The sequence below is a fragment of the Lytechinus variegatus genome, chromosome 7 (assembly GCF_018143015.1).
Source record: "Lytechinus variegatus isolate NC3 chromosome 7, Lvar_3.0, whole genome shotgun sequence".
In the NCBI taxonomy this organism is placed as follows: domain Eukaryota; kingdom Metazoa; phylum Echinodermata; class Echinoidea; order Temnopleuroida; family Toxopneustidae; genus Lytechinus; species Lytechinus variegatus.
The window spans coordinates 32,660,262-32,684,449 of record NC_054746.1 but is presented as its reverse complement, the minus strand read 5'-3'; the positions used below and the strand labels follow the sequence as shown (position 1 = coordinate 32,684,449).

General features: G+C 34.9%; 1 protein-coding gene across 5 annotated transcripts in view; it reads right to left on the bottom strand.

Annotated features, from left to right (window-relative positions):
• LOC121419047 overlaps positions 1-21,714 on the bottom strand; it is a 46,138-nt gene extending 24,424 nt beyond the window's left edge. For 2 of the 5 annotated variants that reach the window (XM_041613328.1, XM_041613329.1), the window contains exons 1-3: positions 21,479-21,714; positions 9,678-9,769; positions 3,635-3,792 (exon numbers count right to left, since the gene is read on the bottom strand). In XM_041613328.1, the coding sequence (XP_041469262.1) occupies positions 3,635-3,792; positions 9,678-9,769; positions 21,479-21,578 (350 nt within the window). In that variant the 5' untranslated portion in view covers positions 21,579-21,714. Of the gene's footprint in view, positions 1-3,634; positions 3,793-7,302; positions 7,491-9,677; positions 9,770-10,344; positions 10,451-21,478 lie in introns of those variants that run through there. The other 3 variants (XM_041613330.1, XM_041613331.1, XM_041613332.1) reach the window with 3 other exon arrangements.
• Positions 21,715-24,188: the final 2,474 nt, after the last annotated feature.

Here is a 24,188-nt window from a genome sequence, read left to right as displayed (position 1 = left end):
AATAGCAATTCATTGACACAATCGTACTATATCATTATTGTCACCATTATCATCACATAATTCATCCAAAATATTATTCACAACCAACCAGCCTAATCAGATCATCACCACTACCGCCATTTCCCGCAGCAGACCACAGCACACATCGCAAGGTAGGTTTTTATTATTATTTATTTTTTTTTAGTGGCCGATGAGACTTGGAGATGCAAAACAAAAAAAAGATCAAAAGGTAAATATTTTATTTTCCATTACGATCGATGACGATGTAAAAACAAATTTGAAAAATGTAGAGCGAGGTGCTGCTAATCTTCCTGGCTCCTGCAAGGAAGATAGAAATGAAAACATGTTAAATCAATGTTCCACATAATTTCATAAATAAATAGTAATGACATTCATTACAATTACAATGCTTTTTGTCGACAAAAGTCTACCAATACATGTCTTGGATCGCCGCGAACAAGCTGCCTGCAATTGGCAAGTACCCGGCCCGCAGTATACGCAGTACGGTGCGAGCGCTAGAGCGCGGAAGCCATACATTGCAAACGTATTAACAAGGAGCTTCTAAGCTCTAGATCCTGCCTTGGTATTAAACATGACATTGCCGGCCGCCCAGACAGTCAGATCGCTGGCACGGTCTCTGAGCTCTACTGCGTTTTATGGAAACAAATTTACACCTAAGCAGAATTAGATTTGAGAAGTAAGATATCACGTACCGGTCCTGAAAATGTTTGATTAAATAAGTAAAGATTTTTACTGTTTCATCCTATAAACGCGCTGTTTTAACTACCATTACAATGAAAGCGTCACTGTAGTCCCATACGTACGCACACGCGATGTTTTGACCACGTATTCAGCGTTCGCTGGACGCGGCTTTTGACTATCGTCACGTATAGGCCGCACCCCGACTTTGCTTCATTTTCTCATCAAAAAAAAGTGCGGCCTATACGCCGGCAAATACGGTAATCTTCATTGTCATTTTTAGGTGGTTTCAGACCGCCTCGAAGTTCGCCAGTTCCAGGTATTCTCTGATCGGGAAATTTACCCCGATCAGAAAATACCAGGTATTTTGGTAATGTGAAAGCAAACTACGCGTAATCTCCCCGAAAGAAAATACCCGCTAAATAGTAGGTACTTGGCAAAATTACGAGAACTTTCGCGGGGATTTTTCCAAGGTCGCAGGTATTTTGGCGATGTGAAAGCAAATTACGGGAACTTTTAGCCCAGCGTGTCGTTGGGCGCGGGAGCTGTGGGTGGCTACTGGGCTAGTGATTTTGAATCTCGCGCCTTGCCTGCTTATCAGACCATACTGCGCATGCTCGTAACTTCAGGAACTTATCCCGAAGGGTATGTTTCAGGGCGGTGTGAATGCAGGAATAATTAACGGGTATTTTTCAGCCTAAAAAAGTTCTTGTAATTTAACGGGGATTCTTGTGATCGAGGCGGTTTGAAACCGCCTTTTGTCACCATCATCTTTATCACAAACAATCCTACATGTGTTCAATTCAATATCAGCAGCACCATCATCTTTATCACCATCAGTCCATGATCATTACCATCACTGTCACGTGTATTGTCTTTATCATTATTTATCATTTTTATCACCACCACCATCACTGTCATCATCATCTTCTCCTTCTTCTTCATCATCATCACTACTGTCATCATCATGTAATTTAAAAGCAAGTCAAGCTATGGTTTTAAAAACATTTTGGGACCTTATCCACTTCTCCTTCATTCAACTGTACAGTGAAATGATGGATGTGAATGTGTTACTTATCAAAAAACTGTGCTGTACATTCAATCAAAATCATCAGCCCATAATAAGAGAATTATGATCACATGAGGTATAACTATTTACAGTGGTTAACAAACCATGACAGAATCAATACTTACGGCTGAACAGATCAACTTTCACATAGGGTTCATATATAGAAAATAGATTTTGGCAAACATCAATTTCAAAATAGGACTTTATTTCTTTCCCAGCACTTTGTTCTGTTTAAGAAGCCAAGTTAACAAACACAATAAAATGCTGTTCAGTGAAAAGCATTGGACATGGCCTTGGGAACTGCGCTGAACAATCATTAGTTTATAGCAAAGGTATGATATAAGGGAAAAAACAAAAAACAAGGCCTACTTTACCACGATCAATCATTTTTTTCTGCTCAGAGGTCATGTACATAATTATGAAGAGTTTTCAAACAAACAACTGTGCATGTGTACATGAAATACATATTGGTCTGCCTTATTGCGGAACTGAACTTGACTGCTGTAATGTTCAGAAATGTTTGGCAGGAAATGCATATGTACCACAAATCATCAATCAAACTTTAAAGGATTAGATAGCACAATTACAGTGCATACAATGCCCATGAATTTTAACGAAATTTTCATTGATTACGCTGACGCTTGTTGAAATTTTCCACATAGATTTCATTCAACCTTGAGCTGTATAAATGAACTTGGCTTTTAATCAACTACAAGTTTAATATTTACTTACAAAATTTATCAGAAGAAAAAAGGTGTTCTCACCCTCCAAAATAATAAGATTTTATGATAAAAAAACCTTTTTACCAAAATATACAGGGAGGTGTACATATAATAGAAGAGCCATAGCAGAGTGGTCTTTAGTGCCAGACGAACCAAACCTGACCAAAGATCCTGTGCCCCTGAGCAAGGCATCTACAAAATTGCTCTTTCAATTCTTTAAAATTCTTATAGTGACATTTAAGGTCAGTCCCAGACATAAATATTAATTACACATTTCCGAAACAGACACATGCAAAGAGTGATTGAAGAGTGCGGGCAGATAGATCCATAAAGTAAATATCAAATAGCCTTTATCCTCTCGGCATTCTATTGATTGAGTAAACAATTCATCAACACCAGATGTTCATTTTAATTGTATGTGGTGTAACATGTCGTGATTCAAGAAATTTATGTAAAATGGGCACGAAGAACATTTCATGCATTATCTTTTGTATGAAGTGAAAATGTCAGTTCGTGTTTAAATAAAAAGAAACAATCATCACAGACTGTTCAAATGCAAGTCAACAATATAGTCCAATACATGTATTCACCAAAGTCATAGCAATTTTTAAGGCTTTTTAGGGCAGATAAATGCAAATTATATTTCATATCTACCTCTTCTGAGTAGAAAAGATTTAACTTCGACTTTGTTACACTGTATCTACTAGTATTACTGTATAGATACTAGTTTAAGCCAATGGTTAGTCAATATGGTCCTCATCATATTTTTATGAAATTCATATTTCATTTAAGAGAGAGAGGGGGGAGGGGAGTTGTTTCCATAAAGCCGCTCATGAAGTTACAGATCACTTTACACGTAAGGAGAATATTAAAGGCCTACATGTACAGTAGTAGGGTGCATAAATCAATTACATAATCAATTACATTTAAACTTTATGATTTTTAAGTGAATCTTTGCACACTGTACATATTACATGCCATGTTTCACATGATTTTGATTTAATCCAGTCATTTTTAGATACAATGCTGAAGAAAAAAAACTATACTTGCATTCTGGCACTTTATTCTTGTAATTCGAGAAGTCGTGTATAATTTTAAGAAAAGCTTTGTGAAACAGACCCCTGATAATAATATCAGAACTTACTTGGATTGAGCAATGGACTGCAGAAGAACATCATGAAAGACCATGCTGAGTTGTTTGGAAGCTTTAGCGATGTCGTAAGCTGTCTGTTCTTGACTGTCTTTAATAGTAGGATCAACACCAGACACCAACAAGGCTCTTACAACATCAGCATTACCAAGCTGTAAATGATATCAAGAAGGGACATTCATAAGCAATGGATGGTAGCTAACCTGAGAGTTTGAATAAAGCAAACTGGAAAATGTTTTAAAGCGATGTTGTATCGTATTTATAACCGTCAGATTTCTACCATCATAGAATCACCATCTGATACAAAGCTCTCACAATGTATTTTGTTGTCAGAAAAAGATATTGCTCAAGATGATTACTAATGGGTGCCAGCTAACTCTGAACTTTGTGAAGTGCCACCTATGTATATCAATGCAGAGCAGGATGACACTTGATGAGATTGATGAGATGTTCTGGCTTCTATTTTGAACACCAAAAGACCAGCCCATTGACCAGGCAAAAGTAAATTGATGACAGGATTCTATATTAGGCTTCAAGATTGATAAATAACATTCCAGTGTATCTGGATAGAGAACAAAGTTACAAGTGAACTCAGTGGTTGCTCACTCAACAAGGTTTCACCCAGAAATGCTCCAATAGCTTGAGTAAACAGCTTTCTGTACAAAAAGTGACAGTCGACTAACAGACTGAAACTAGTAAATAAAATGAAGGAAAAATGGAAAATAACAAAAGCCTGAGATTGCACAATAGTTGTACCATTTAAATCCTGAAAAAAATGTGAGTTCTTAGAATAAAAATGACCTCCATACATCCTGTGAAATGCATGAATTTTAACAATATACTGTACAGATATCTTTATAAGACAAATCTCAGTTCTGGCCTGGGAGTGGTTTTATTTGTTGACCAACAGGTTTTCCTCTTGTCAGTGCCAACAATTACTTTCATTAAATGTACTCCACGAGAGCATTTCATCAAAAATTTTCATCTAACAAAGTTGTCATATCTGACAACTTTCCTTGATTGTGATTGGCTGAAGAGCACTTTTTAAAATGGTTACTGTCTACGTCTCGCAAGACCTTTCATGAAACACACCCCACATCGAGAGGTTCAGTACTTTCAATAAACAAAGTTATTTACTGTACCCCTTCCTCCTCCCCTCCCTTACCCCCTCTCCTCTTTCTCCCTCTCTCCTGTGATACAATGGAAACCTACAAATTATTGTTTTCACAGTACTGTATACAGTAAGTCTGAAATTGTGGAAATATCTGTAAGCAAACATACGTGAATTAGCTTTTTACAGTGCATGCAATTTTACAAATTTAAAGATAAAGACCACCCCAGAAAAAATGTTGAATTGCATACAGAGAAAAAACAAATTAGTATAACGCTGAAAATTTCATCAAAGTTGGATGTAAAACAAGAGAGTTAAAACATTTTAAAGTTTCCCTTATCTTTCATATGATATGCACAACTCAGAGGCATGCAAATGAGACAGTCGATGAGGTCCCTCACTCTACTATTTCTTTTGTTTTTGATTGTTTGAATTATACAATATGTCATTGTTTACAGATTGGACAGAAAGGACCAACTTTACTGAACCATGTAGTACTAAACAATACCAATTCCACATGTTCAGTGAGGAGAAAATTAGAATATTTCATATTTTCATATAATAAAATACAAAATAAAAAGTGAGTGGATGATGTCATTCTCCTCATTTGCATACCAACCAGGATTAAATTGTCAGTGTTATGCTTGTTGGATTTTTCTTTTTTATTCAATTCATCTTTTTGTTGGGGTGGACTTGTCCTTCAATAAACTTCAAAAGTCATTCTCCATAAATCTCTATTTAATACTAATAGAACAGTTCTTTAAAAATGGACTATGTGGTAATTATTCAGGAAAAAATAAGCTGCCATCTTAAAGAATGAAAGCTGATCAAATAGGGCTTTAAAATTCAAATAAATATTTGTGCTGAATGTGTACATCATTTACTTTAATACAAGAAGGCTAACCTACACAATAATAACAAATATTCACTGCTGAATGATACGCGCCGTACAAGCTAAAACAACAACACTTCTTGACCAATCTGTCCTAGCATTCAGTAGTACCAAACAGCTCTCTACTTATTAGCTTATGTATTCAAGTTTATATGAATGAAGGAACAGGATTCTAACACTTTCAGATAAAAACACACCCAGGATATTGATCAATCTTTTTGTTGTATCTCAACATCAGACAAACATGTTTAATACCAGTACAAATGTTTGTACCAGTACAAATGAGTACTGAAATTCAACCAAGGCATAAAAATGGGGTAAACAAAAATGTACTACCAGGACATATTCATGAACACATGTAGTGTTCAATTTTTTTTCAAAGAATAAAATCAATGGGAGTTCTAAGACAGCACTGATAAACAGACCACTAGATTTTGGATGATACCACTTGTACTGGTATGAATTCTAACTTTTTAAAAACATAGAAATAGCCATAAACATTTGAGACATGATGAAGGATTTTTCAAAGTGTAAATTGTACCAGTACATATCCGCAGTCATATTAAAAATATTGTATCACAATTTTTCTATAAAATATCCCAAATTAGACTAAAAAAAGAAAACTCTTTTATCAGATTGAGATTTTCAACATTATTTTTTTATTGGCCCCTCAGTCATATTATAAGTCTAGAAGAAATGAAGATAGTTCTAATAAAAACAAAACAGATACTGAACAATGGCCATTGGCTCAATTAGGTCCTTATCATACAGTAATTAATTCTACCATTTTGGCTATATGTTATCAAGATAAATGTTATCAAGTAGCTCAACCAAATCATTTGAGCCTATACAAAGTAATACAATGCCTTAACTTTTACCCCCATACTTCTCCTATTAACTTACATGTATTATAAGTTAATAGAAGTATGGGGGTAAAAGTTCTTATGAATTAATATGGTCTAAATACCAATACCTATAGTTCATTATCCCAATGTATTACCATCCGTGTCATTATTGCTTGATTCAATAAGAAAATGACGATCTAATTCATATCTACATATTAAAAAAAATTATGTAAGGTGAACTTTGTACATGTTTTTCAAAGTTTTTGATGAATTCACATTTATAAACCATAAATTTATAATTTGCTTTGTTACCCTAAGAGAAAAAATAAACATAATAATTCATAGATTAATAAACGTGTGACTTAAGCAATATGATCATGTAACATTTTTTTTTGAAAAATGTTGCTTGTTGCTGAGAGAGGATCAGGGTACATGCATTTGGGGGAGAGGGACCTACAGGAGTCAAAACAACTAGGCTATCAACTGAAATATCAAGCTTCTTCTTTTTGAAATAGAATGAATTATATTCAGTGATAACCAACAGATGATGCAAAATGAATCACAGATAGAAATAACTTGGAATGCATTGCAATCATCATTTTGGTGCACTTACATATAATAAATACCAAAATTTAGAAGAAAAAAATAATGATGACCTGCTTTCCAATCTAATCATTTCAAACAATGATATATATATTCACAGGATAATCCCTTTTCTTTCTTTTTTGTAAGAAGTTATTGATTATCATTTTAAAAATCCTTTACTAATCCTGCTGTTTATTCAACAACATCAAAGTAAGTTATGAAGACTCACCAATCATTTAAGGTCCAATAAAATGAAAGTGTAAAATTGTCTCTGTCGAACACGAGTAAACACACTATTTCTCTCAATGATTAAAATACAGAGCAGATCTGTATGTATGGCTTAATACATAGCTGGTCCAGAAGCAAGTGAGGTTTGTTGTCTCATTGCCAGGAGAATTACTTTGCATTTGGGTTTAGAAGGGTATTGAGACTGTGAATTGAACAGGTTAAGCATACAATCCATGTACAGACTAAACCCCCTATTTAAACCTCCTTGTTTTCACATCAGCTTTTGTTTGGATAGCGATGAATAGAGATTTGTACAAATGAGAGAGTTTATTCCAAGTTTTTCTAAAGGGTTGGTTTTTTAAAGAAACATGCAAAGGTTTCTTACAATAACTGTCTGAAGCAGTAACTTGTGTGATATTTGTTTAATGGGTCAGAAGTTGTTCAACCTTTAAATTGGAATCTCTTGACTTTTAATAAGTGTCGCACCACCAAACGGACTCCAATCATTCCACACCAACTTGCTCACATTGAGTCTGATCCCTTGTCAACATGAACTTCATTGTGGGGAGTATTGAGGGATTAAAATACTAGTATTCCCTATTCATATTCCACCCTGTAAAGCAGTCACTTTAATTTTTTGAATAAGTTTTATGAAACAGCGCTTAAGATAATGAATGGTTTCTGGATGTCAAAATATGGATTTTGCAAATTATATTCAAATTAAAAATCACGCTCTATAGCACTGCTACAGTGTACGTCATGTGTGGGTGTGTTCAGTCAGGTTTCCATGGTTCAATGTTGGTTTCCAAATTTGAACAGGCTCAATTTGAATGAGTGAAAATGCTATTACAAAGCACACAGATATATGAGAAACAAAGGGTGTGTTCAATATCCTCCATTCCCAGTTGTGTAGTCTTTCAAATCTCGATTCAGAGGAAATTTTGAACATTGAAAAAGATACATTTGGAAATGTGATCAGCTCAGATTTTATGACCTTCAGCAGATGTCAAAATTGAACACATGGTATCCTAAAAATAAAATTTCTACTAGTAGGGGCAGCACAAGGATGTTTGAAGGGGTGGGGAATACTATACTATGACCGGGCTCTCTCTTTTCAATATTCTTCTTTTTTGTCTCTTCTATTCTTTCTTTCTTTTCCTTTCTTTTTTTAATCATCCAAAATATCAGGAAAGGGGTCTGTCATCGACATCCCTGTCTTATTAAGTACATGTACTGTACTTAAACTTAATAGTATGAAGTGCACTCTCATAGATATTCAACAAGGAAGCAACAACATTGGCATCATTCCCAATGCTTTTAATAGTTTGTATTGTCTATCATGCCTGTGCCCCTCTAGCATACTGAAGAAGGCCATATGAGGTCAAACAAGAATAGTTTTTGCTTTGAATAGTATGCACATGTAGTTTAAATCAATAAGAGAAATATCATCCTGTTTCTCAACTCAACCTTATGATCTGGTCATGAGATTGATTTGTGGAGGAAACTTTCTTAATTTTATTAAGAAATAAAATTCAAACTTTTAATCATTCAATCTTAAAAAATAAGATTATCAAGCAGGTTTTCTCAATTTTCTTGCTTTTATTTATCAGCATGTAACATTGTATCCTTACATTACGAATGCTTGGACACAGCTATTCTGTCTGTTTGTTGAGCGCTGTGAGCCCTAATTTTCACCTTTCCAAAAACAGGAGTATCTCTTTTGGTCAATAATTAATTACAGAAAAATATAAGAGAAACAGATTAAATCAGTAAAATGAAAGTTGGAAACAGATCATATTATCAGAGTAATAAGCAATTCAAATACACATTAAATGTGAATCTCTAACAAAAATAATGTAGTAATAGCTATTTTTCCCAAAGTAAGTTCTCATTTGGAGGAACTTATGAGCATACATGACATGCATTCTGAATGAATAGATGATCATGAATCATGAAAATATGCACATTAAAAATCTAAATTGTGCATTGAAACAGTACAGTAAGGTAATTGTAGCCTATTACCTTGTTCGACTGAATATTATACTACATGTAGATGAATGTCGAGTGTCCATATTGTAGTATAGGCCTACATATTGAATGAAACTGGATACAAATGTAACTTTTATAGAACTATATCACATAGTTATTCAAAATGTATTCTTCTCTAAAAAATATTTTCTTTTGTCTAAAGCCAATAAGTTACTATGCCTAAGTATAAATATATAAAACTTATTGAAATTGCTAAAAAATAATAATGAACTTGGGAAAGAACCAAACATAAATGGTGAGTAACAAATGTTTTGCATGAATTGATTACAAAATGCTGTACCTGCACATAATTTTGGTGTTTTGATATTTTACTTAAAAATAAATTACCTTAGCAGCTAAATGTAGCATACTCCCATGGTCTGGGTTGACCGAATTCAATGCATCCAAGAGTTTGGTATCCATTGTAGTATTTTGGTTACCTATTTCAATAAATGAAAAGAAATTGAGAAAACAGTATTAATTATCAATAAAAAATCTAAAATATACTAGTTTATTTTTATCGAAGATACTCATAATTTTTACTGAATGATATCGCGATGATATTGAAAATATCAAAATCAAACCAAGATTATAGAGTCTACATATAAGTCAACCTTTACAGTCAAATCATTTGCAAGACCTGAATTTGCAAAATGTGTTCTTTACAGTTTTCAACCAAAGTCCTGTTGTCCAAGATATTCAACTAATATTTATTTTTGTTACTTTTCTTCAATTTTCAAAATATTCATGAGGACCTTTGTTGACCACATATTCACGTACACACTTCTGTCAGGATAATAATTCAAATCCCATACAGAACACATGAAAATGAAACAAATAAGAAGTATTAAGAGACCATTATTCAATTATTCAAGGGATAGCAATATTCTAACAAGCATCAACAACAATTTACTTGAAACTAAAACCAGCAATCTCTGCAGCATATTCATGTACGGTCCAAAGAGTGACTATGTTATCAATAGTTCCTCTACCACCCATGTGAAATCTTTCTTACTTTGGGTAGCTTTGAGAGCTGAATTTCAAGTTATTGAAGTAAACATCACTGATTGATATGAAGTGACTGAAGTCCTGTCAAATTTTCAAACAATACAAATACACGTAGTTCCATATCTGAAAACAAAGATGAAAAATATCAAAGGTGACATAACCAAATTACAATCATAACGTATATCTACAGTGTACACTTAAAAGTAAAAAATATGCTGAATATAATCCCAGTCCTTTTTAAGAGTGAGAAAACAAAAACATAACAGACAGAAATAATTACAAATTTCGATCACTATTTTCCAAGGAGGTGAAAATCCTAGAACTTACAAAGTCACTGCAAATGAAAGAGCAAATACATACCCCACTCATACAATGTACACACAGGGAGCAAAATTTTTTTCAGTGAATTTTACTTTGCAATGAGAATCAGTATATAGCGTAGTAGTGGGAGCTGATACAGGTGATAGGATCAGTGAACAAAATGAAAGGACACTGACACGTGGCGAGCACAAATAATAAAAGGGTGGAGGGATAAAATCAGTTAGCCATGTTACAAAAATATCATTATGAATATAAAGATCTTTCATAATAGCAAAATGCTTTGGTGTAGGTTCTTGTAAGGTAGGCATAGCCTAGGTCAAAGTTCATTGGTCTTTAGTGTTGAGAGATCAGTATTTAATACTGTGCTGTGATTGTAAACTGTAATGTTTGTACTGTGCAACATTATGACAAACAATGTATGAGATGTTCAGCAAAATTCAGTGAACTCAAAGAACTTTAATGGCATGCTGAAGTCAAATTGGTTCGGATAAAATATCCATAGAAAAATAAATGAAACTTATTGAACATGGAGTAAAATACATCCAAATAATGAAAATATATTCATATTCTTATCAGGGTGCTACATAACTTTAATTAAATTTAAATTTTTAAACAGTTTGAATATACTTGCCCAAAAATGTATTTCACTTGCCCGAAAAAAATCCTTGAAAAAAAAATTACCTCTTCAAAAAAGACATATTACGGTTTAAAGGTCCTATGAAATTAAAACTAAAGATGCGTTAGTAGAGGTATTTTGGCATGAAAATTGCGAATCTGTGACCTATTTTTGCGTAAGATTGATAGTTTCAGCATAGAGCTATTAACAGAAGGAGATCTGACTCTCTCAAACCATAGAGCTATTAAATATGGTTTCAGAGTTATTCCCTGACAAAGAACTTGACAGGGAACACCCACCTTTTTTCCGACGAATGAATAGAGCTGTCAATCATAATGACGTCACTTTCAGAAGTCGGCTTTCGCTAGCGGCTCGCGTTCGGCTTTATTTACTGTATGTTTGCGTGCACTTTGACAGAGCTGAGCTAACTTTACTGAACTTGAGATTGACCTTTACTAATAGTAATGGCGAATTCCTCCCCTTCGGATGAAGAGTCAGCATCGGAGTGGTCTACTTCTCTCTCCGAAAGATCTAGCTTCGAGTCTGATGATGGTAGAAATGGAAATGATGGAATAATTAATCCATATCAATTTGAGCCTGCAGCCAGTGACGGAGCTGACGAGGAGGAAGATGATGCCAATGGCAATGCCAATCTGGATCAACAAAGGCTTGTTGACAACTATTGGTAGGTTTATAATTCCAGATTTCTATTCAATAACAATCTATCTGAGTTTTTGTATAATAAATAGTCCCAATTTGTATGTTTGATCTCATTTAGTTCTCTTATTTTCTCGCCTCCACTCGTCTGTGGTGTAGAAAATGCGTCGATGCTCTTGCTTTGGGCGAGCTCCTCGATTCGTTCATGCACGGTGCACTAGCGCCAGTGATCTCTATGCCGGATACGCTGCTCGCGCTGCCGCGTACTCTGCACTGAATCGAGGCCCAGAGGCTCGAAATTTATTTGGAAATCACGATTGTGTGGTATGCCTTAGATTCTGTAAAGATCGAGATTTGCATAAAATTAAGATTCAGAAAACAGTTTTTGTAATTGTAAAAAGGCTGATTCAAATTCCAGAAGAAAGTTGAGCAAGCTCGAGGACCGAGTCAAATAAAAAATCACGAAATTACGTTCTGATAAGTCTTGTGAGTGATGCTCTAATAAAAAATGAGAGCTTTTCGGAGAACAATATCCAGATTTTGAGTATGCTACATAAAAATATGGTTATTTATCAGGCAGGTAAAAATTGTGTAATGTGAAAGATCTGCTTGTATTACATTCAATTCAAAAATACAATAACAAACATCACAAAGCGAATCCACACGTGAAACCTATGGACCGTGCAGCAAAACAAACCACCAGCGCTGGTGCTGCTTTCTTCGAGTGACGTCACTGGTCACGTGATACTCCGAAAAGACGTTCTGCAGAATTTTTGTGGGCGGGCGTTTTGGCACAGAAAATGGGCAATTTTCCACTTTCATTTGGCTGTGAAATTGAAATAATATTTTTCTAAAGAGAATGGTGCAGAGAATTGCGATGTGGGAACACTTGTTCAACGAAAAATCGAAAGTTTTACAATTATTTCATAGGACCTTTAAGAAACCATTGACCTTTTTTGTCCTCTCTTTTGACATAAACTGATGAACCTTGTTCTTGCTTTCTTTTTTAACACAAAGTAATTTTATCTTGCCTGCCATGACCAAATTTAGGGTCTGTATATTATATTGACCCTAATTTTGGTAATTCTACTGTGAGAATTTCTTGGGTAAGTAGTTTTGGTCTTTACTTCAAAACACTTGCCTGACTTTACCTTTCACTTGCCCCGGGCAATCAGGCAAGTGCTTACATGTATGTAGCACCCTGTTCTTATTAATTAAAGTTTATCTTAATAACAAAAAAATGAGATTAAATGGCCACAAAACCCCAGAAAACATGATCTCACTTCGCTACAATCATGACAATTCACACATAGTGACTGCACTCGACATTAGCACACTAGATTGTACCCCGCGCCCATACCCGGCCAGCCAGGTTGGGCTTAATAACTGCATATCGTTCCAACTACACGGTCCTGCGGAGTGTGTTGCTGCCCTCTACGTTTGTTTGAAGATGTAACAGCACGATATCGTGGTCTTAAAATCCAAGGTCGCTCCAAGATAAAATCCAAGATGGCGGATTGGCAAAAGCCGTTGACTAATGATAACGATGGCAAAAGCCGTTGACTAATGATAACGATGTCAAAAAAACCCCAAAATTATCAATGAAATATCATTTCACCGTGAAGTAATGCTAATAATGTGAAAGGTGAGGATGTATGCATGCTAAATATCTCTGTAAAAATATTATATATGCCCGCATAGATCCTATTTTGATTTTGGTACAGTAGCAGATACAATTTTTGACCAGTGCGAGTGTACTTGTGATTTTGCTATTCAATGTTTAAACGGAATTGTCACTTTTCCGTGTGTACAAAGTCTATGGTGAAATGGAATTTCCGTTTTCTGACATTTTGCTATTCAATGTTTAAACGGAATTGTCACTTTTCCGTGTGTACAAAGTCTATGGTGAAATGGAATTTCCGTTTTCTGACATGCTGAAACGGAATTTAAGATTTTCTGAAACGGAAAAGACAATTTTTTGAAACGGAAAATCACTGTCCCTACATCACATGCTTCTACAGACAAAAAAACTATGATGAAACATTTCGCAAAATTTTGCATAAAGTATATATAAGATAACAATTACATGTACATGCATGTGATGTCAAAAATAACTTTAAAATCCTTCTACATGTACAGGCTACCTTCATTACTATTTTTTCCATTTATCAGATTTCATTAAAACTTGGCATACATGTACACGTAGGGTCTTAACCCTATCAAGGCCGGGGGGGCCTCGGAGGCCCCCCCTCAACGAATCGCAAGATATTTTCGCCGTGCGAAATTTTTTGACCACGCCGCTCGCTGACTTTTTACTTTCAAGTCTTGCGCAACTTTTGAGACCAATTTTGCGTCACCCGGGTACGTGGTTCCGAAATTACGCAACATTATGTAAGTGCATGTCAGACCGAAAATTGCTCAAAAACGTGATTTCGTGTACAAAGTCAATGCAAATTGTGTTTTCAACCAAAATTCATAAATGTATGATTATTTTTAGTTTTCCTAGTCTAAATGTATTCATTTTATGCTTTTTATGATCACAGAAGAGTCCCCAACAAATTTCATTGAAAAAACGATGAAAAACAAAAGGTCAAAAAACAAAGAAATACATAAGAAATTGCAAAAAACAATATAATACATAAGAAAATGATTTGATATCACAATTTTTTCATGTACACTTGCTAAGGACACCACAAAGAGTTTCTATACCAAAAATTAGTACATTTGGAGCTCTATTTAGGGAGTTAGAGAAAAAAATATGATTTCGCATACTAATTACGCATAAATTAGCATAATCACTTAATAGTGATTCGCATGAAAAAAATTACTATACAATCTTGTAGATTATGTCCCAGGCAACCCGCGTGCCAATTTTCGGCGCGATCAAGTGGTCGACGGCCGAGATCTTAGGGGGGGCCTGGGAGGCCCCCCCCCGGCCATAGGAACTCCCAAAATACCGGCCTAGATAGGGTTAACTTTCCCTTTGACAGTTGCAACAGACCCATTTCAACAATAATGTTAAGTCTTGCTGAGAAGGTGGTTTTACATTCTTTATACATAATAGTTTGTGCATATATTTGGTAATATATAGGAAGATAACTTATTTAAATGTAAAACTTCATTATTTTTTGAAGTTTGAATATCAATGTTATGTTTTTGTCAATCTAAGCGTAAACCTGTCAGTGTCTCTAGAAATTTTAGAAAATTGATTTGATCCAAAAAGAAGAAAATCACATCATTTATTTTTTAAAATATAATTGTATAGCAAACGCTGTAATTTTTGCAGGATTAATTTTTCACGCTTGGCGGCTTCAAAACATATTCGCGGGTTTTTTAATTCGCGCTGCACACTCCTTAATCACAAAGTCACTTCCTTTTTGCCCATCTGTGAATGGTTTTAATTAATATTTCAGCAACCAAATTGTATTTTCTGATCATAATTCTAGCTCTAGGGCGGCATAATTCAGCATTATTTTGATCTAATCATGAGCTTTTGTGACATTTAGCGCAACTTTTCTTTGCGGGGAGGACATCGGGGAAGGCAAAACGGAGGCGCTGCTAGGGCTGCTAGCTTGGTATGGACGGCCAAGCACCGGGTAAGGACCAGGGGATTACGGCTATTCAAAGTGCATGGGATCAATCAACAAACATGGGCGATCGGCCCAACATCTTCTCAAAAACTAAACAGATCTAAACACTCACCAATCAAACAGCAAAAGCAATTTATGTTTCAACCAAATTCATAATTTAAATACCGATCTGCGACTGTTAGAAAAATATTTGATTGCTTTGGAACAAATTCTCGTGATGCACATGAGATTGGAGCTCAAGCTTTGCTTGCGTAAATGCCACCCTCTTGAGATCAAATTATGCAATCTCTTTTTGCCAAAACGATACACGCAATTGAACCGCAGTTCAAAACTTGCATTAAAATAGATGCTCATAAATTCGCATGTTTTTAAATTCGCGCTCGCCGATCTTCCATGAAATACGCAAAAATTTCCACTTTTACAGTATTCAATTTTCACATTGACTTGCTGAAGAATTCAAACCTGATTTGTCCACTTTTCTTTTAAACAAATACAAAATGGTTATAAAATGAAGACATTCTTATGGCATGAAAGCATGCTGGTAGGATTCATTTTTAATACAATGTATAAATGTTTCAATTAATTTACAAACTTTTATTTATTTTGATCTCACCACTACTGTACTTGCCATCCATCAAATGCTTTACACTGTACATCCCCTCTATAATGATGTCCTGCTTTGCATTACATATTACAATTTTCTTGCATATGCATATTATACAAGTGGCCTCATGACAATTTTAGAGGAAGCATGGATCTACATGTACTCCTGGTGGAAGCAATGTTTATTTACAAAAAAAACCCTTAAAATTTATATTATATTCATTACGATTTACAGCAACTTTCATACTTTCACCTTCTTTCTACACAAATTATCACCACGGAGAAGCAAGGCTAGAATGTGTATGCTATTTGTAAACTATTCAGGGAAACAATGGCTATATGCCAACCCAAGGCCACTCTTCACAAGTTATTAAAAGGAGAATTAAGCCCTTGGGGCAAGTTGGCTTGTAAAAAAAATCAAAGAATATGATCAATGAAAGTTTGAGAATAATTTGACAAATAAGAAATTTGATTTTTTTTAAGAATGTCACAAAAACTAAAGCTACAGAGATCCTCTGATCGGCAATGTGACCTACATTGATGATGTCACACAAGTACAACTCTCCCCTTTGTACACTGAAAGTTGTGATTACATTTAAAACAAGTGGAATGCCTCTGGCCGTCTCACCTGCATCACGCGATTCAACATAGCAGCAGTGCTGACTTTGAAAACTACTATAACGCGCACAAGATGTTCAGTGATACTTGGTTACTCTTATTTCCACGTTTTATGAACTAGACCAATACACTTTACAGAGATAGGATGGTAATTCAACAAATATCCCCAATGTGGCCAAAGTTTATTGACCTCACATGACCTTTGACCTTGATCATGTGACCTGAAACTTGCAGGGGATATTCAGTGATACTTGATTACTCTTATGTCCAAGTTTCAAAAGTCAGATCAATAAACTTGCGAAGTTATGATGGTAATTCAACAGATACCCCCATTATGGCCAAAGTTCATTGACCTTTGACCTTGGTCATGTGACCTAAAGTGCGCACAGGATGTTCAGTGATACTTGATTACTCTTATGTCCAAGTTTTATGAACTAGACCAACATACTTTTAAAGTTATGATGGTAATTCAACAAATACCCCCCAATTCGGCCAAAGTTCATTGACCCTAAATGACCTTTGACCTTGATCATGTGACCTGAAACTTGCACAGGATGTTCAGTGATACTTGATTACTATTATGTCCAAGTTTAATGAATCAGATCCAAAAACTTTTAAAGTTTTGATTGTAATTCAACAGATACCCCAATCGGCCAAAGTTCATTGACCCTAAATGACCTTTGACCTTGGTCATGTGACGTGAAACTCATGCAGGATGTTTGGTGATACTTGATTAACCTTATGTCCAAGTTTAATGAACTAGGTCCATATATTTTCTAAGTTATGATGACATTTCAAAAACTTAACCTCAGGTTAAGATTTTGATGTTGATTCCCCCAACATGGTCTAAGTTCATTGACCCTAAATGACCTTTGACCTTGTTCATGTGACATGAAACTCTAATAGGATGTTCAGTAATACTTGATTAACCTTATGGCCAAGTTTCATGAACTAGGTCCATATACTTTCTAAGTTATGATGTCATTTCAAAAACTTAACCTCAGGTTAAGATTTGATGTTGACGCCGCCGCCGTCGGAAAGGGCGGCGCCTATAAAAAACTTAAAAACTTAAACTTAACCTTGCTTAAAATTTCAATGTTGGCAATGCCACTGCGGTTGGGAAAGTGACCCCTATAGTCTCGCTCTTCTATGCGGGCGAGACCAAAACAGCATGTACTTGTATTCAGCATTGTAAATTAAATTGAACTTAGGCAGCAGGGCCGGGGACTATTATAATTTCCAGACCAAAAAGAAAAAAGTAATCCAAACCTTTTACTCAAGAGCTGTTAAAAATTGAATTTGTTTTTCTCAAAAATATATATGGTAAAAAATAGCTGATCAGCGATTCTGAATATTTCCAAATTTTACCACAGCTCAGAAAACACAATGTCACACTATACCCTTTTCAAGTGACAAAAAAAAAACATGTCAAATGCAGAGGGGTGCAATCAGAGTCTCCAGCTGATATCTAAAAACAGCAAAACTGATCTCAACTCACTTCTCATTTTCATGCTCACTGTTCATCAAAATGTTTGCTGAATTTTGAAAAACTATTGTGCTTGACTGCTGCTTGATATAACTGAATTTATAAAGTGTTCGGAAATCGTACTTGTTGTTGTTTTTCTTTCATTTTGGGCCAATTCTGCACACCCTTGGTGTAGAAAGCTCAAAGTCAAACTACATGTAAGAGCAGACCAGTCCATTTTGGTCAGATTATGCTCCGCTGAAACTTTGTTTTGCAGCATCCCCTCCCTCAATAGTTTCAGACCGAAGTGTCCCGTATGCACAACAGTGGTGGTAGTGGTAAACACCATGCCATGATAAAAGAACGCGATTGGCTGGGGCATGTATCGCTATGGGGCCCGAGGTGCCCGTTGCAGAAAGAGTTGCGTTTAAACGCAAGTCAAAAAATCAATCGCAAGTCAAAAATGCGCGCTGTTGATTGGTTGAAAAATCAAGTTACGCGTAATTTTTAGAGTTGCGTTTGATTGCAACTCTTTCTGCAACGGGACCCAGGGTCATGAAATGGTCTTTATTAGAACCGCTCTACATAAGAACAATATATCGCTCAACTGTTTCACAAAGCCGATTTGGGCGATACGAAGAATGGTCCTTGGAAAGACACCTCCAGACATGTCCTACATAGGCATGATCTTTGCACACCACCCACCACCGTCGGCATTGAGAGAAAATGCGTTTACGGCAAGCCACACAAACATATCACCTTTAAACATTTTTGGGGGTCATTTGATAGCACTTTGATGCATTTTATCTGGGATGGCGCCAAGTTATTTTTTATATGGGGGCTGTCATCAATTGCATGGCAAAACAGATTTTATTTTAACACATCCGGGGTAATCTAGGCCCAAATAATTTTTTAGAAATATACATGTTTCCTTTTATTTTCTCCCTCTTTTCCCCACCCTTTTTCCAGTTTTTTGTTCAACCAAACTTGAAATATCGAAATGGATGGCAATCTCTCTTATCCCTCATGCTTCATCATTAGATTAACAACATAAAAACAATTCTTTTAAAAAGAAATTTTATGTATGGTAAAGAAAACATGTTTATAACGTTCTGCAAAAAAAAGGTGATACAAAAAGAAGATGATACTAAACATGCTAAATCATTTATTTTTCTTTCATTTTCACTATTATTATCATTTTTTGCTGAAATTGATTATAATCAATGAAAATTGTTGGATTTGTGCTAATTCGAGTTGATGAATTAAACAAAAAAATCTGCGGTAACAAAATAGCAAGGGCCTAATTAAAATATTGATTAGGCCTATAGCTGAATCAATCACAATCATTACTAATCAAGATAAGTTGTACCTATATAAAAGAAATGGTTATTGAAAGTCCTTACGAAAAGGAGCATTTTAAATCGTAGGGTAGGCCCTTCATGTATGTCATGTATGTCGACTCCTTAACTCTGAAGTGTTGAACTTTGATTTAAATTTGATCGTAAAATATTTGTTTCAGTCAAAAAATATCATTTAACACGTGTTATATTTTTTGAATGAAACAAATATCTTACGATTCGTAATATTTATTAGCGATGCAAGTATATTTTAAATCTTAGACTGCAGGGGCCCGTTTCTCAACACCGTCATAAGTCTAACTTCTTGACTAAATCGGAGATAGTGAGCTACTTGTCCGCTAACCGTTTCACGAAGCCCTCTTTACCAAGATCGGGTACAACAACCTCACTAAATATTTATGACACCTCCGAACCTGTCATAACTTCTTTCTTAATGACGTAGTGGCATCACGTGGGTAGACTATGACATGCAAAAGTGCCGAGAAATTTGAAAATTATAATCTTACGTAATCAATCATAGAGGTTGAAATTACATCCCAAAATAAGTGGGATAATGCATTCAATGATCATTGTAATACAAAGTAACTATGAAAACTGTTGGTAAAATGCCACAAAACCATTCATTTTGAAATAGTAAAATAATCTAATCGATAAAAATTCTACCACGTCAGGCCATCCATAACTGGACTTGTATTTGTCGTTTTCAGACCCATTGACATTTGGATAAATTCTAATCTCTAATTTATGCATAGAATTTGTCAAATCGTAAGATCGGTATCAAGGATTTATAAAAAAAAAGAATGTTAAACTATATTTCGATGATGTTTGGAATCGTAAAACATTGTATAATTATCATAATTTTACAAATAAAACCGTTTTGGTTTACTTTCGTAAACTATCAAAATTGGATATCCCGGGGGTACCCATCTCAACGTAAACATGTGATTTTTTAGTCATGAAATAAATTATTCATAATTCCATTTTTCAGCAATTGAATGCCCCAGTCTTCATGGTATAAGTATGTATGATGCATAATTTACCTGTGCTATTATTTTTAAAAGATGTAATTCCCAATTCATCACAATATTTGCAATTTCGTCATAATCTTTCTTTTTGAAAATTATGCTATTTTGTGACTAAGGCTACGTCTCGTCTGCTCTTTTTACCGATAGTATCGATATCAAGGTATTTTAGTTAGGAAGCCTTTCGTGAAACAGGTTTAGTAAGATTGGAACTAACTCCGTGGTTTGTGGATAAAGATATGACTAACTTGTCCAGGTGTTGAGAAACGGGCCCCTGCTCTACACGCGTGTGGTATCTTGGTATCGAAAACAAGATTCTAAAATGGCGATGTAAACAGACTGGGTAAGTTATGCTCGTGCTCTTAATGTTTCTTTTCAAATTTAGCACTATTTATTTAATAAACATAATTCAATTAATAAACAGGGGGTTAATATGGTTTGGGCCCATTTAGGTGAATTTGGGCTCCAAACCTTACGGAAAAGTGTTGATTTAGCCTGACTTGGATCGTGGGAATCTCATTCCGACACGGAGTCATTGGGGAGTATGCTCACAAAGTAAATGTTTTTTACTCCCCAGACGCCTCGAGGCTAGTCCAGAATGATTTGTTTGGAATCAACATTTTGAATATTAATTATTCTGAGAAACTGGTGAAATAGTTTTAGAGAATAAGAAGTTACCGGTACACATTTGGGATGATATCAGCTTCAATTTTTTGTGGAATAAAGAAAATTCATGTTAAGTTATATTAGGTGCGCAGAAATGCCACCCCCCCCCCCCCCCCTTCATATATCGGTCGACTACGGTCCTTTACGGAGCTTCCACGCTGTCGCTCCCGGCCCTGCCGGTGAGGATGACCGCACATTTCACTGTATCATTCGTACCGTACTCACTTGATGACTTTGGCGTAGAATGGTTATCAATTGCAAGACGAATCACATCTGTTCTACCACTTTCAACTGCTAGTTTAATTTGCTGAACAGTTTCCTCCATACGATTTAAAAATGATCTGCCTCTGAACCTAAAAGGAATTAATTCAAGTGATTTTTTTATAGAACGAAATTACGGAGCGAAGCGCTTCCAATTCCACGACCGCGGCGCCACGTCCTGCTAAAATAGTCTGCATTCAATACTCTTCCACAAGTTCCACTACCAAATTTAATAATTACGAGCGAACCTTGTGGAGCCTCGGGGGAAAAAAGCGGCAATTTAATTTTTTCAGTCATATGGCTTTATACTAGTACATGTATGTAAAAATCCTAAGAAATCTGAGTGGTAGAAATTATACGGAAAAAAAATATATTCCACAAAGTTCCACATTTCACAGACTAGTTTTTTTTTTTTTTTTTTTTTAATAATGCATAAAGCATTTCCATTTATTTGAAAGCAGGATAAAAGAGCATTGTAGATTAAATGCCTTGCTCACGGGCATCGGTGCCGCGGCCGGGATCGAACCCCGGACTTTCCATGTATAGCCAGGCGCCTTAGACCACTCGGCCACGGCACCTCCACCTCCAAAACTAGTTGTTTTTTTTTAAAGGATGTTTTATTATATTCTCTCAAATCAACATACATACTTTGTACAAACTATTTGAAACATAATTACAAATTATACAATAAATCCATTACAATATAATTATACAACTTATACATCAAACTTCAAAAATACTAGAAATTAATATACTAATGCGTTTCAGCAATTACAAAATGAAATATTAACAAAATATATGACATGATCAGAGAGAAAAAAGGATAAAAGAAAAAAGGATTATGATTTTTTTTTCCCAGCCCTTGTCATTCCCCCCCCCCCCCACCCTCCCTTGAACACCCCCATCCCCTATCCGGTGGAGAACTGGCTCTGGGCTCCAGTATATGGTCTAATATTTAAGTTTTCCCATTTACAGAAATGGATTGTAAGAGTCCCCCTCTTTGTTGCTAATTTCTTTTCTTCTCTTTGATCCCCCCTAATACTATTTTTTATTTCAATCAATGAAGGAGGTTATTTTAATTCTCGGTTTTTGTAAATAAGATATTTAACTAAAATCAAGACATGATTAATTAATTGATATTTACCTTTACTTTTCTCCTGCTTCCCGAAAAGAATTTCCTGCCAACTAAATTTATCTATTTCAAAATTTAAACTTCTTGCACATAGATCCCAAAGTGATTTTGAAAATTCACAAGTATAAAATAGATGTTCATACGTTTCTTCTTCCCTTTCACAAAATGAGCATAATTTGGTCGAAATAAGACCAAAACGGAAAAGGTGGTGGTTAGTGTATAAAATATTATGCAAGAGTTTATACTGGAACTCCCTTAATCGACTATTCAGTGTGCAATATCTTAGTCTTAAAAATATACTTTCTATTTCCTTATTGGTAAGATCATAATTCGTTCTAATTCTGTCAAAAATGGAAGGTTTAATTTCATTTTTATATAACAGCTGTTCGTATATTTCTTTTGATTTTAAAAACATCAAATTAGTCATTTTCTTACCCAAATTGAAATCGATTCCAGAGTTATGCTTTGCATTCATTTCACTATTGTTCTTCCAACTAACAGATAAACAGGCATAAATATGCTTAATTTTTTTAACATCATTTGCATCTAAATTCAAATTAAGAAAATGTGTATCACATTTTAGTTTACCGTTATTGTCCAAAATATGATGCAGTCTATAAACCCCTTTATCGTATAAAATCTTATCAAATATACAACTCCCTTTATATCGAACAAGCTTATTATTAAAAAATCACCACTTTCCCAAACTCTGTACTTCTAGTATGTCTTATATTTACCCACTCTTCTAATAAGTCCATGTAAAATTTGGAAGCTGTTACTTTCAATAAACCTGGTATATAGTCACATGAAAATAACAAATCTCCACCCAAATGTTTAGTGGCAAAATTAAAGTACCGTTTCCATTTCATATCTTCATCTTTATTTAAAAGTCTTTTAATCCACATTATTCGCTGTGCCTTTACCTGTACAGGGAAGTTTAACATCTTTAATCCTCCTTGCTTATAGTCTAAAAACATTGTATTCCTATTAATTTTGTCTTTCTTACCTTTCCATAAAAAATCAAAAGTTAATTTATCCAATGACTCATAAACCCACTTAGGAACAGGAGTAAGAGACGCTCGGAAGAGGACTTTAGAATAGATATGCACCTTCAATAGTTGAATTTTCCCCATGAGCGTTATATCTCTTAGCTTCCAAAAGTTCAAGAGTGTTTTAATTTTGCTTAAGATTTCTTTGTAATTAAGATCTTCTTTCTTATGTTCATCTAAGGTGAAAAATACTCCTAAAACTTTAAGAAAATCCACGGTCTCGCCGAAGGAGAAGTCATAATGCAAATGTTGGCATGAACCTAATTTTAATACTTTAGTTTTGTCATTATTGATTTTTAATCCAGAAAGTTTTTCAAAATCTGCAAATAGAACTTTTAGCCTATCCACTGATTGTACATTACGAGCAAAAATTGTCATGTCATCTGCATAAAGAGCTAATTTAATTTCTTCATCTCCAAATTTAATTCCTTCAATCAGATTATCTTGTTGTAATTTATGAGCCATTACTTCAATACACAAAATAAAGAGGTAA